This window comes from Lithobates pipiens, unplaced genomic scaffold (assembly GCF_037356315.1).
Source record: "Lithobates pipiens isolate NorthernLeopardFrog02 unplaced genomic scaffold, aLitPip1_a1.2 Scaffold_23, whole genome shotgun sequence".
In the NCBI taxonomy this organism is placed as follows: domain Eukaryota; kingdom Metazoa; phylum Chordata; class Amphibia; order Anura; family Ranidae; genus Lithobates; species Lithobates pipiens.
The window spans coordinates 10,971,728-10,987,042 of NW_027507785.1; the positions used below are offsets into that span (position 1 = coordinate 10,971,728).

The window sequence follows — 15,315 nt, forward strand, 5'->3', positions numbered from 1 at the left end:
TATTTGTGAGAAAAAAAAAAAAAAAAAAAAAAATTTTTGTCCTATTCCATTATATCAAAAACTTCCCATACCCTTTAACCCCTAGTTATAAAAAAAAAAAAAAAAAATTTTTAACCATAAATCTCCAACTGGCCCCCATCAATAAATAAATTCCCCCTCCCCCCATCCACCTCCATAATTCCCTATAAGCTTTTTACTGTTTTACTATTTTTCTATAAGGTTTTGGCCATTCTGGTAAGTCTACTGGTGAAAGACCAAGATCCTTTACAAATTCCGGTAAGTCTTCTAGGTTCCTGTAAACTACTGACGAATCTTCATAATAAACTTGCAGTTGAAATGGGAATTTCCATCTGTATTGCAAGTTCCTTTTTCTAAGTTGCTCCACCAGTGGTTTTAATGCTCTTCTTTTGTCCAGAGTATATTTGGTTAGATCCTGAAAAAATGTCAGTTGTTTTCCGTCATATTCTATATTCTCCTTATGTCTTATTGCAGTCATTATTTTATCTTTTATTCGTGCATAGTGCAGTTTACAGATAACGTCTCTAGTTTCACCAGCTTTTGCCCTCCTCACTCCAGCTATTCTGTATGCCCGATCGATCAGCAGATCGTCTATGGACAAGTCCATGTCCAACCTTTGGAAGATCCCCTGTAAAACTGATATCAAGTCCCTTGAGTTCACATTTTCATCCAAACCTCTAATTCTTATATTATTTCTTCGACTATTATTTTCCTGTTCATCTAAAGCATTTCTAGCTTGTATTAGATCTTTTCCCTGTTCATGTAATTTCTCTTTTAGTCGGGACATTTCTTGCTCCATTTTTGTCATTCTTATATCCAGTTTGCCTATTATCTCCTGTGTTCTTTGGGTAGATGTTTTAATTTCTTGTATTTCAGCCTTATAGGTGTCCTCCAATCTATGTATATATTGGTCCATGTCTGTCCTAGTAGGGAGGGAACGAATATATGTCCTTATATCCCAATTTTCATTATCACCTTCCCTTTGTTCTGTTAATGATCCCATTATCTCTATTGGTGAGCTGTTCCTAGGATGATTCGTTGTATCCTCTCCTAGTGCCCCCAGAGACGCTGATGTTTCTGTTTCCGTCATTTCCAATAGTTCCTGTGATGTTTGTAGCGTGTGCCTTATATGTGATGTTTGCTGAGGCGATTGAGACTGACCCTTTATCTCTGTCTGTGGGTGCATTTGCTGAAAAAACTCCTTAATATCAGTAGTTTGATTGGCTTGGGCCCCTGTGGTGCCTTTACTTCTTTCTGCTTTTTTGTCCTTTTTATCTTTTTGATTTTGGGGTGTTTTACTACCCCTCTTTGGTGCCATAGTTTGCCCTTTAATTTCCTGTGATACTTTCGGCCCTTTTCTATTAGACCGCAAATATCTCTTTAAAAGATTGCAAGGCTTATCAGCAGTAGTCCTTATTATTATGTTTTCCTATGGGGGTTTTCAGCCTTTTTTCTATTACGCTGTAATTGGCCCTTTAAGAGATTGCAGATTTATCAGCAATGATTTTTAATGGTTAATCCGTATTTATTATATTTTCAATACTATTACTGAGATGTATTCCACATTTATACAGACAGTCCATAACATTCCGGCCCAGTTTAAATAAACCCTCTGTTTTTATGTGGTTTAACCATTTGGGTTTTTACATTAGTTAATCAGTCAAATTTCCCTAGTTAACCCAACAAGCTGACCAGCCAACTTTTAATTTTATTGCACACTTCCCTTTTCTTTTTTTTTTTTTTCTTCTCTTAGCTCTATTCCAGGATTCTTTCTCCTTTCTTTATGACATATGTGCAGTCTTTTAACCTTTAACATCAAAAACTTCTTTTTTTTTTTTTTACATTCAGCTTGCTGTCCTTATCTTGTCTTTCATTCTCCCGTGCTGTTTCCTCCCCTTTACCCTTGGGATCCCCCGGCCTCCCGCCCCAGCCCCAGAGTCCCCCGAGGCCTCCAGAGCGCTGGCTCCCATCATGGGCTTCCCCGCGGCTCCCCCCGAGATTCCACCCGGTCTCCGCCGGGAACCTCCGGGACCGCCGCCGCGTGGATGATCAAACGGCTTTCAGCATCGGCCGCCAGCTTCCGCCCGCGCACCGACCCCTTTCGCCGGATCTCCTCCACTTCCTTGATTCGGCCGTGTCTCGTTCCTCGGCGCTTCACGCGGACTCGGGCTCCAGTTATTTCACCCTCACTGGGGTCCCAATGGCAGGCCGGGAGGGAACACAGGCAACCACCGCAGGCTCGCAGCACAAGCAGGTAAGGCAACGTAAAGTTTAAAGCTTAAAGCTTTTCAGGCATAGACTAGCCTTTCACTGTTAATCCATCCAGCCTTATAGTTCAGGCCAAAACGAGTTAGAGTAGTAAGGTCGGCATTAGAGCAGCATCAGCGGCAATAGCATTAGGTCCACTCTACGGAGCAGCAGCCATCTCCACCAGCAGCTCCGCCCCTTCCTCTGCAAGACAAGTTTGAGCCAGTCAGCCCATTAATTTGAATGTAAGTCACATCTGACTTGTGCTCTGAGATTCTTGAAGGGGAACCCCATGCCAAAATTAAAAAAAAAAATGGCATGGGGTTCCCCTCCAATTCCAAACCAGGCCCTTTGAGTCTTGTATGAATCTTGAGGAGGGAACCCCATGCCAAAATAAAAAAAAAAGGCGCGGAGTCCCTCCCCAAAATCCATACCAGACCCTTATCTGAGCATGCAGCCCGGCAGGTCAGGAAAGGGGAGGGGGCGAGTGAGTGCCCCCCCCCCGAACCATTCCAGGCCACATGCCCCAACATGGGTGCTTTGGGGCAGGAGGGGCTCTGCGCCCCCCACCCCCACAGCACTTTGTCCCGATGTTGATGGGGACAAAGGCCTCTTCCCGACAGCCACGGGCAGTGGTTTTGCCCGTCTTCGGGCAGGGGACTTATCGAATCTGGAAGCCCTCTTTAACAGGGGGCCCCTAGATCCCAGCCCCCCATGTGTGAATGAGTAGGGGATACATTGTACCCCTACTCATTCACCCAAAAAAGTATAAAAAATAAATAAAAACAGTACACAGGTTTTTGACAAAGTCCTTTATTAAAAATGAAGAATGTTCCCCATCGTAGCTCCAACATGTCTAGCATTGAGAGAAGAAAGCCAAAGGAGAAGAACCGGCAGAAAAACCGGAGGAAGAAGACATCAGCGGAGGGAGAAGAACCGGAGGGAGAAGATATCACCAGAGGGAGAAGACATTAATGGAGGGAGAAGACATCACTGGAGAAGAAAGAATCGTTGGAGCTACGACAGGGGAAATTTTTTATTTTTACCTGTGAACTGTTTTTATTTATTTTTGACACTTTTTGGGGTTAATGAGTAGGGGTACAATGTACCCCTACTCACTCACTAGTGGGGAGGCTGGATTTGGAGGCCCCCTTGTTAAAGGGGGCTTCCAGATCCCAATAAGCCCCCTGTTCGCAGACCCCCACAACCACTATCCAGGGTTGCCGAAAAAAGGCCCTTGTCCCCATCAAAATGGTGGTGCGCAGAGCCCTCAAGATTCATATCAAACTCAAATGGCTTGGCATGGTCAGGTTAAAGTCGGATACCGTTCTTTGACCTTGCATAGAAGTCAGACATGGAGTCGTAAGGGAAAAGACGGATCGGAAGTCGTCTGACTTCCATGTCGGAGCAGTATGAACCCAGCCTCAAGAGCATTCAATTAAAAAACAAAAACAAAGGGGGCCGTGTCCAAGATGGCAATGGGAGCAGACCTGTTAGTCTGAGCTCCCGATAACCGGACTTTAAAATCCATTTTTTATCGGGTGCAGACCCCTAAAAAGACCCCTGCATATCTCTCCTGATGTGGGAAGAATCGGCCAGCTCGGACCCTGGTAAGAGGCGACGGAATCTGGAACCGTGGACTAGACCGAAGCCGCGGTCTCGCCTAAAAATTCCTGCCCGCGGCCGCACGGGGCCGGCGTGGTGCCATCCGGAAGTCAGGAGGGGTAATTACACTGGGCTCTCCCTGTCCCCCTCCACTCATAGTACCCTCTCCAGGGTATGCAAAAAAGAAAGAACCAGCCCCAATCCCGCAAAAAGGCCACGAAGCCTGACAACATAGACCGGGCCACAGCCACAGCCTCGCCTGGAACTCCTGCCCGAATGGAGAACCAGGCCGAAGACCAAGACAAGCTGCCTGCCACGGTGGGCGATTTTAAGGCAGTATTGCAGGCCATAACCACCCTGACTGGTAAAGTGGACCATATTCAAGCAAATGTCGAGTTTATTAGGAAGGAATTTGATACCTTTTGTGGCAGAATGACTGAGGTGGAGCAAAGGGTCTCCCGGGTGGAGTATACGGTACATGATCATGGGGCCAAAATTCATGCACTTAAAGCCAGGGTAAAGTCGCTTGAGTCCCACGCAGAAGATGCAGAAAATCGCAACAGAAGAAATAATTTACGTATTCTGGGACTCCCTGAGGGGGCGGAGGGCACGAACCCTACAGCCTTCGCTGAACGCTTATTACAACAGCTACTTCCTTCAGCACGTTTTTCTCCATTTTTCACTGTGGAAAGGGCTCACCGCATACCCACCACCAGGGGCCCCAGGGAGCACCACCTCGTACCTTTATTTTTAAACTCCTTCACTTCCAGGACAGAGATATCGTGATGAAGGAGGCTAAGGCCCAGGGCGAACTCCGCTTCGAAAACGCAAAGCTGATATTCTTCCCAGATTATTCGCTGAAAACCCAGAAGCAGCGGAAATCCTTTGAGGCTCCGCTCCCACCCTATTAAGTACAGCATGCTCTTCCCGGCCAGACTGAGGGTGGAAGATGGAGAATCCGTTCGGTTCTTTATGTCACATAATAGATGAATTCTGCTCATTTTCGGGCATCAAGGTTAATTGGGGGAAGTCACTCCTTTTTTCACTAAATGCGTTAGCTCACCACCCACCAACAGGCACCCCCCTAAACTGGACATCCGAGTAAGGGTTGGGACTCTGTTGTCCTCATGCTATGAGTTTAACCTTCAACCTTTACTTAAAAAACTTTTTACAGAAATGTACAGCCTGGAGGACTCCCCCTCTATCACTAGTAGGTAAGGTAAACTTAGTTAAGATGGTCTATCTCCTCAAATTCCTTTACCTTTTTCGAAACGCCCCCTTGATCCCCCCAGCCTCGTTCTTCACCAAAATAAAAAGTTTAATATCTTCATTTGTCTGGCCCCCACGACTAAACATTACCACCCTTCAGTGGTAGGGACCGACAATTCATAATAGCCGGGCGTACTTTTAAATTACTTTTTTCCCTTTAGAAATGTAATTTTGCTCTCGGACTGTTCTAAACACGGCAAACATGCGCCACTTTACAGGCATACTATAGACACTCCCCAGGTACGAAATTTAAAGGAATATTACACTTTTATTGTTTCACTTTAAGCATTATTAAAATCACTGCTCCTGAAAAAACTGCAGTTTTGAAAACTTTTTTTGCATTGATAAATGTCCCCTGGGGCAGGACCCGGGTCTCCAAACACTTTTTAAGACAATAACTTGCATATAAGCCATTAAAATGAGCACTTTTGATTTTTCACGTTGGTGTCCCATAGACTTTAACGGTGTTCGCATAAATGATTTGCTTGTTCGTATGTTCTGCTGTCAACCGAACAGGGGGATGTTCAGCCCATCCCTAGTCGTGAGTATAGGGTCACGAGTATATGTCCACTCTGTAAAAAGGGTTCTGATCAACTATTCTATAGGTAGAGAAGAGGACAGACCATTTAGAACGTAGGCTGAACAAATGGAGGTATACAATTCAGGATTATATCAGGATAAAGGATGGGAGTTCTTCTCTGCACATCTTCTCACATGAGCTAGTCAGCCACACTCCAAGTAATTTCTATGGATTTTCCACATGGGCAGATTCCTGCAGCTTTCATCCTCCATGGGTCTAAGCTTAGAAAAGTTCTACACTAGCCATTCTCAAACAGGGTTCCATGGCCAGAATTCCACCCATTCAGTTATGCATTTGACTCTGCCAAGTGGTGTTGGATCTGGAACTATGCAGGCACCATCACATGGAAGGTCAGTTAGCCACAGCTCAAGGAGCTCCTGGACACCTTTGGAGTAACCCTAGATGGTGCCTGCATAGTTCCAAGTCCAACGCTACTTGGCAGAGTCAGAGGCATCGCTGAAAGGGTGGAATTCTGGCCACCACTGTAGGGGGGAGTATTATTCCCATTGACCACCACCAATGAAAAGGTCATTCTCCCAATGACCACCAATAGACTAATCTTAGCAAGGGTTCCTTGAGACTTTAAAATTATTATAAGGGTTCCTTTGGGGTAAAAAGGAGAAAGGCTGCTCTAGACTGTTTACACATTTATCCTGTTAGAGTCCAGGAAAGAAGACCATATGACATGTAGGGCTGCAGCTAACGATTATTTTCATAATCGATTAGTTTGCCGATTATTGTTTTTTTTTTTTTTTTCGATCAATCAATTAATCGGTTAATTAAAAAAACGGTAATTTTGCTGCGATTTGCATTTTTACATTTTTTTTTGGCCAATTTGTTGTTGGGCAGATTAAAAAACACAAATTGCCGCAAAAACGCATTATTACATGCTTTTCTGCAGTTTCTCCATTGAAGTATATTGAACCAAAAAACCAAAATAGCACCGTTTCGCGTTAAAAAAATTCCTGGTATTTTCAAAACACGCAGCAGCTGAAAAAAAAAATCATGGATGTGAACGTGTCCCATAGGAAACTATGTAAATGAACTGTAGTGTGTTTCTGCAAAAATAGCACCACAAAACACAGAGGTGTGACCCAGGCCTGAGATGTTTAGTAACATAATGGGGTTAAAAAAAACTAAAATTAGTACAAAGAGAGCAAATAATCGCTACTGTAAGGGGTTCATTTTTTACTATGGGACAGTGAAAGTAATATTTACAGTAGCGATTTGCTCTTTTTGTACTATAAAGGGCTAATTTTTTTTTTTTTTTACTCCGACGGAAACAGTCCGATGGAGACCACACACAGTCGGAATATCTGACAAAACGGTCCAATCGGACACATTCCGTCGGAATCTCCGACCGTGTGTACAAGGGCTTAGTATTTACAAGTTAAAATAATTTGTTTTTTGCTAGAAAATTACTTAAGCCGCGTACACACGGGCGGACTGTATGGCCTACTTAGTCCGTCATACAATCCGACGGACAGTCCGTCATACTTTCGAATGAACGGGCTTGACCACACACACCACTTTTTGAGCAGACTAATACGGCGTACTAAGTCCGCCATACTATCTGCCCTACTTTTGAAATGAACGGACTCGCCCACACACGCGGAGGAAAGTCCGCTCATTTCGAGCGCGTCTCCAGGTAGGCGGGGCCCGCGAAGGAGACGTCGCTGACCCCGCCGCCTGGTATGGACTTAAAGGGGAACCCCAACGCCGAAAAAAATCTGCGTGGGGGTCCCCCCCAAGTCCACAACAGACCCTTGTCCGAGCACGCTAGCCGACCAGCCAGGAAAGGGGGGCGAGCGAGCTCCCCCCCTCCTGAGCCGTACCAGGCGGCGTGCCCTCAACATGGGGGGTGCCTTTGGGAAGGGGGGGCCGCGCGGCCCCCCCACCCCAAAGCACTTTGTCCCCATGTTGATGAGGACAAGGGCCTCTTCCCGACAACCCTGGCCGTTGGTTGTTGGGGTCTGCGGGTGGGGGGCTTATCGGAATCCAGGAGCCCCCTTTAATAAGGGGGCCCCCGGATACCAGCCCCCCACCCTATGTGAATGAGTATGAGGTACAATGTACCCCTACCCATTCACCTGTAAAATAAAATACTTTATTGCACAGCTCCGGGGGTCTTCCGTCTTCGGGGGTCTTCTCGCCGGACTCCTCCGCTATCTTCTTGTAGCTCTTATGCTAGCGGAGGAGTCCGGCTTTCTTCCTCGCCGCCGGCCTCTTCTCCCGACTTCGGGGGTCTTGTCCCCCTCTTCGGTTCTTCTGCCGGGCCACCCCGCCTTCTTCTAGCTCTTTTACAGGCGGTGGTCCGGTCTTCTGTCGCCGCCGCCGCCGCCTTCCGTTCTTCTTCTTCTTCTTCTTCTCCAGGAGATGTTGCCTCGACGATCTCTCCGGCTGGAATGCCAGGGACGCACTGCGCGGCCACTTATATAGGGACAAGGGGCTGTGTCACATGGCTTTATGTCACATGGGTTGGTGTCACATGGTGACCCCGCCCCCTTACGATGTCATAGTCCCCATGTGACATCAACCCATGTGACCAACCCATGTGACATAAAGCCATGTGACACCGCCCCTTGTCCCTATATAAGTGGCCGCGCAGTGCGTCCCTGGCATTTCGGCCGGAGAGATCGTCGAGGCAACATCTCCTGGAGAAGAAGAAGAAGAATGGAAGGCGGCGGCGGCGGCGACAGGAGACCGGGCCACCGCCTGTAAAAGAGCTATAAGAAGGCGCGGTGGCCCAGCAGAAGAACCGAAGAGGGGGACAAGACCCCCGAAGTCGGGAGAAGAGGCCGGCGGCGAGGAAGAAAGCCGGACTCCTCCGCTAGCAAAAGAGCTACAAGAAGATAGCGGAGGAGTCTGGCGAGAAGACCCCCGAAGACGGAAGACCCCCCGGAGCTGTGCAATAAAGTATTTTATCTCGTGTGTTGTGTTTTTTTTTGTACTTTTATTTTACAGGTGAATTGGTAGGGGTACATTGTACCCCATACTCATTCACATAGGGTGGGGGGCCGGTATCCGGGGGGCCCCCTTATTAAAGGGGGCTCCCGGATTCCGATAAGCCCCCCGCCCGCAGACCCCGACAACCAACGGCCAGGGTTGTCGGGAAGAGACCCTTGTCCTCATCAACATGGGGACAAGGTGCTTTGGGGTGGGGGGGCCGCGCGGCCCCCCCTTTCCCAAGGCACCCCCCCATGTTGAGGGCACGCGGCCTGGTACGGCTCAGGAGGGGGGCGCTCGCTCGCCCCCCTTTCCTGGCCGGCCGGGTAGCGTGCTCGGACAAGGGTCTGTTGTGGACTTGGGGGGAACCCCCACGCCGATTTTTTTCGACGTTGGGGTTCCCCTTTAAGTCCATACCAGGCGGCGGATACCCGCTCGAAATGAGCGGACTTTTCTCCGGGTGGGAAAAGTCCGCTCATTTCAAAAGTACGGCGGACTGGCATACACACGGGCGGATTGTCTGCCGAAATGCGAGTACGACGGACAGTATTTTGAAAAATCCGAAATACTTAGTACGCCGGACTGCACGCTGAAAAAGTCCGCTGAAGCCCACACACTGTCCGCTGAAATGTGTTTCGGCGGACTAAGTAGGCCATACAGTCCGCCCGTGTGTACGCGGCATTAGAACCCCCCCAAACATTATATTTTTTTTTTTCCAGACCCCCTAGAGAATAAAATGGCGGTCAATGCAATACTTTCTGGAAAAAAAATACACTTTTTTGACTTAATAAAATAAGACAACAGTAAAGTTAGCCCAATTATTTTTATATTGTGAAAGATAATGTTACGCTGAGTAAATTGATGCCCAACATGTCACGCTTTAAATTTTGCACCTGATCGTGAAATGGCGACAAACTTTTACCCTTAAAAATCTCCATAGGCGGCGTTTAAAAATGTCTACAGGTTACCAGTTTTACTACAGAGGAGGTCTAGGGCTAGTATTATTGCTTTCGCACTAATGATCGCGGTGATACCTCACGAGTGTGGTTTGAACACCGTTTTCATACGCGGGAGTGTCTTGCGTATTGCGTTTGCTTCTGCGCGCGAGCTTGGCGGGACGAGGTGCTTTAAAAAAAAATTTACTTTTTATTTTTTATTTTTTATTTTTACACTGTCCTTTTAAAAAAAAATAATAATTAGGTCACTTTTATATTTCTATTACAAGAAATAAAAATATCCCTTGTAATAGAAAAAAAAAGCATGACAGGACCTCTTAAATGTGAGATGTAGGGGGTCAAAGAGACCTCAGATCTTATTTACACTAAAATGCAAAAGAAAAAAAGAATTTCCCCTTTTAGCCCCTGTACACACGTTTGGAGATTTCTACAACCAAATCCGTCGGATTTTGCCCGTCAGATTTTGTCCGTCGGATTGTGTCCGAAACTGTTGCATACACACGGTCGGACTAAGTTGTCGAAAAATCCGATCTTTCAGAACGCGGTGACGTAATTTCGTTACGATGGGACTACATTTAGGCTAGTATCCAATAGCTTTGATGTAGGAATTTGATCTGAGCATGCGTGGCACTTTGTCCGATCAAAATTCTCTACACATGATCGGAGTATGTCCGATCGAACCAGTTGGTCGGGAAATATTTCCAACATGTTGGAAAATTGGGTCCGACAGATATTCCGACGGAATCAGTCCGATGCATACCACACACAGTCGGATTATCCGACAACACGGTCCGATAGGACACATTCCGACGGATTCTCCGACCGTGTGTACAAGGGCTAAGACTGGAGGGTGGGCGCCATCTGTCCCTCACTTGGCATCCAGCCTGTGAGGGAAGAGGACACGATCGTCTTCCGTCGCTACTGATGGCTCTGGTAAGCAGCGGAGATGACCGGAGCACAGCGGGAGGGGGAGGGTGGCGAATACGATGCTGAAATCTGCTGCCATTACAACGGTATTCCTCTTCAAACAGCCGACATACAACTGCGGCGGGTGGTCCTTAAGTAGGTAATATCATCTGGCAGAAGAAATAAAGCTGTGCTTAGGGGTATGTACCAAATAAGAACAGGTACGCCACAGCTACCTACAGGTCGCTCACAAAAAAAAAAGGGAATTTGGAAAATACTAAACCAGTGATGGGGAACCTTGGCACCCCACATGTTTTGGAACTTCGTTTCCCATGATACTCAAGTACACTGCAGCGTGCATGAGCATTATGGGAAATGTAGTTCCAAAACATCTGGGGTGCCAAGATTTGCTGCCCTACACCATACATGTATCTTATATAAAAGATAATCTTGTCTACTACTAAAGGTCATTGATCTCTCACTGCCCCCCGGGCCTACATACCCACAACTCCCCACAAAGTAATTTTTCAAATGTTTGTTCACAGGTGGGCCATCAACCGGTAATTTTTGACATGATGCCAAATACATTTGATGACCAGTACATTGGCTGTGAAGATGCGATGGAGCGTAAGGTGCCGCAAATACTGGAAGAAGAGCTGAAATACAACCAGTTTGGTGAAATGTGGGAAAAAGCAAGTCGGGCCTGGACTAGGAAAAGTTTATCCCTTCCAAGTAACTTTGATGACAAGTATGGCATAGCAGTTGTGTTGTACACAATGGAAAATCCATACCCTATATACAGTCAGTTGAATAGAAATGTCTCAATCATGGGAAAGTCTAGAGATTTGTACATGAAAAACTTCCATTTTAAAGCTCTTCACTTTTACCTGACCCGAGCCTTACAGGTGCTGAGAACAGGCTGTGCCAAGAAGTCTCGGGTCTACAGAGGGACAGAGATCGGGGATGTAGATGTAGCTAAAGAAATGCGTTCCGGTCAGTTTACATCTTCGTCCTTAATGATAAAGACTGCCGAACGGTTTGGGAAAACCCCCTTTTTCAACATATCAACTTGCTATGGTGTGCACATAGCTAACTTATCAGATTTTAAGGAACAAGAATATCTCATTCCCGTTGCAGAAACATTTAACAGGGTAAAGCAGATCGGAACCAACTATGTTCTGGAAAGTACCGGAAAACTCTGCAGCTATTTCAACTGCGCTTACTTAGGAGGTGAGGACCACATTCCACCATATGCTTGTCTGTTCATTGTGCCTTCCATTCTTCTAAACCAGGCATGTCCAAAGTCCGGCCCGCGGGCCAATCGCGGCCCGCGGACCGGTTTTGAACAGCCCGCCTGGTAATCTAAACATATATATCTTTTGTGGCCCCCGGCGATCTCCCAGCGCCGGGTCCACAAAAGTTATATAGTCTGGCTGCATTGGAGATAGGAGGCGGTACGAGCGCCGTTCACACAGGAGTATTTCCTGTTTACACGGCAGCCTCTGTAATAGGAAGTCCCGTCTCCGCCATTGGACGACTGTTCTGTCCAACAAAGGAGGCGGGACTTTCTCTTTAAGAGCGCGCTGTGTAAACAGGAGATTCTCCTGTTCTTTGGCGCTCGTCCAGCCCCCTCCATGTCCCCTCCAAGGCTGCACTGATGGCAATGGTAAGTACATTCCTGGCTAATGGTGGCTACATTCCTGGCTAATAGTGAGTGAAATCTTCGCAATGGTGGCTGCATTCCTGGCAATAGTATGTGAAATCCTGGCTAATGGTGGCTGCATTCCTGGCTAATAGTGAGTCAAATTTTGGCAATGGTGGCTGCATTCCTGGCTAATGGTGGGTGCATTCCTGGCAATAGTGAGTGAAATCCTGGCAATGGTGGCTGCATTCCTGGCTAATAGTGAGTGAAATCCTGGCAATGGTGGCTGCATTCCTGGCAATGGTGGGCGCGCAGATGGGCACTGACCCTTATTTTGCTTTACAGTTTTTTATTTAAAATTTTAAGGTTTTTTCCTGAAACTTCCCTCTTATTCGCCAATAAATACGGTACAGTGGTGTGAAAAAGTGTTTGCCCCCTTCCTCATTTCCTGTTCCTTTGCATGTTTGTCACACTTAAGTGTTTCGGAACATCAAACCAATTTAAACAATAGTCAAGGACAACACAAGTAAACACAAAATGCAATTTGTAAATGAAGGTGTTTATTATTAAAGGTGAAAAAAAATCCAAACCATCATGGCCCTGTGTGAAAAAGTGATTGCCCCCCTTGTTAAAACATACTATAACTGTGGTTGTCCACACCTGAGTTCAATTTCTCTAGCCACACCCAGGCCTGATTATTGCCACACCTGTTCACAATCAAGGCATCACTTAAATAGGAGCTGCTTGACACAGTAAGGTCCAGCAGAAGATCCTTAAAAGCTACACATCATGCCGAGATCCAAAGAAATTCAGGAACAATTGAGAAAGAAAGTAATTGAGATCTATCAGTCTGGAAAGGGTTATAAAGCTATTTCCAAAGCTTTGGGAATCCAGCGAACCACAGTGAGAGCCATTATCCACAAATGGCGAAGACATGCAACAGTGGTGAACCTTCCCAGGAGTGGCCGGCCGCCCAAAATTACCCCAAGAGCGCAGCGACGACTCATCCAAGAGGTCACAAAAGACCCCACAACAACGTCCAAGGAACTGCAGGCCTCACTTGCCTCAGTTAAGGTCAGCGTTCATGCCTCCACCATCAGGAAAAGACTGGGCAAAAATGGCCTGCATGGCAGAGTTCCAAGGAGAAAACCACCGCTGAGCAAAAAGAACATCAAAGCTCGTCTCAATTTCTCCACAACACATCTTGATGATCCCCAAGACTTTTGGGACAACATTCTGTGGACCGATGAGACAAAAGTGGAACTCTTTGGAAGGTGTGTGTCCAAGTATATCTAGCGTAGAAGGAACACTGCATTTCATAAAAAGAACATTATACCAACAGTAAAATATGGTGGTGGTAGTGTGATGGTCTGGGGCTGTTTTGCTGCTTCAGGACCTGGAAGACTTGCCGTGATAAAAGGAACTATGAATTCTGCTGTCTACCAAGAGATCCTGAAGGAGAATGTCCGACCATCTGTTCGTGTACTCAAGCTGAAACGAACTTGGGTTCTGCAGCAGGACAATGATCCTAAACACACCAGCAATTCCACCACCGAAGGCTGAAGAAAAACAAAATGAAGACTTTGGAGTGGCCTAGCCAAAGTCCTGACCTGAATCCTATTGAGATGTTGTGGTATGACCTTAAAAAGGCCGTTCATGCTCGAAAACCCTCTAATGTAACTGAATTAGGACAATTCTGCAAAGATGAGTGGGCCAAAATTCCTCCAGGACGCTGTAAAAGCCTCATTGCATGTTATCGCAAACGCTTGGTTGCAGTTGTTGCTGCTAAGGGTGGCCCAACCAGTTATTAGGTTTAGGGGGCAATCACTTTTTCACACAGGGCCATGATGGTTTGGATTTTTTTTTACCTTTAATAATAAACACCTTTATTTACAAATTGCATTTTGTGTTTACTTGTGTTGTCCTTGACTATTGTTTAAATTGGTTTGATGTTCCGAAACACTTAAGTGTGACAAACATGCAAAGGAACAGGAAATGAGGAAGGGGGCAAACACTTTTTCACACCACTGTATATCCAAATAACACGCCCAAGCTCATCTCTTCAACACACACAGCCACAAAGGCAATAGAATTCTTGTTGGGCTCTGTATTAGCACTTGAACGAACACACTTAGACCAAATTTTAATGGTTCAAAGAATGTCAGGCAAAATGGTCGGCCCTCGTGCATGTTCACTTCATCAAATCTGGCCCTCTTTGAAAAAAGTTTGGACACCCCTGTTCTAAACGGTTAAAAATCTGTGGCTGCTCAGGGGCGGGGCTTTATAAAATGGGTGTGGTGGAGTAAGCTAGGACAACATTTGTTTGCCTTGAAGATGAGGATGAAGGTAAAATGTTTTTTCCTGTTTGCACGGAGTGGGCAAGGGTTAGAACTATCGCCACTATCACCAAAAGACATGTGCAGAATAAAAAAAAATGTTTCGTTTTGATTCGTTATTTACATAAATTTGTTTAGTTAAATTTGTTTTCAGAATTTGTTTTGTTTATTCAAATCAATTCAAATTGTTCGAAATTTCATTCAAATTGCATTCAAATTCAAATCAAATTCCATTCCAAAACAGTAATAATTAGATTATCCTCCCGCCACAATGAAATAGACAACGGGAAAAAGAGAACTTATGGTTGTAGCAAAACACCGGCAGGAGTACAAACCCTCCCCTAGATGTGTATAGTATCAAATTAATAGGTGGTGTTGCTCTCCACAATAAAAAATAAATGCAATAAATAGATAAATAAGTATATATCAATAAATAGTGCACGAAATAATATAGATACCTAAATATAACTACTCAAAGCTCATTGAATCAAATGTACACCTTCTAAAGTGCATCAGTGCAAAGCAATATCCAATCCAGTGCAATGTGAATGATTGGGTACTCCGAACATGAACAATAAGGTGCATACAGTGAAAATAAATCAATATTAAAAATCCAATAAAGTGCATACAGTGTCAAAAAAAAATATTAATAAAAAAGGATGAATGTGTCTCTATCTATAACATCAACACAGTCCATATTCAATAATGCAATATGTGAATCCACACTGTGCCATGGAAAAAATTGACTTGAAAAATTGAATACTATTCCCTGATGAAGTCGCATGATCTTGACGATACGCGTAGGATTGG

General features: G+C 45.6%; 1 protein-coding gene across 2 annotated transcripts in view; it reads left to right on the plus strand.

Annotated features, from left to right (window-relative positions):
* Window positions 1–15,315, plus strand: part of LOC143927195 (ecto-ADP-ribosyltransferase 5-like) — a 425,121-nt gene that overhangs the window by 20,258 nt on the left and 389,548 nt on the right. Inside the window, exon 3 of one of the 2 annotated variants that reach the window (XM_077451172.1) lies at window positions 11,073–11,757. The exons of the other annotated variant lie outside the window; for it this stretch is intronic. Coding sequence (XP_077307298.1) covers window positions 11,073–11,757 — 685 coding nt within the window. The remainder of the gene's footprint in view (window positions 1–11,072; window positions 11,758–15,315) is intronic. 2 annotated transcript variants of the gene reach the window in all.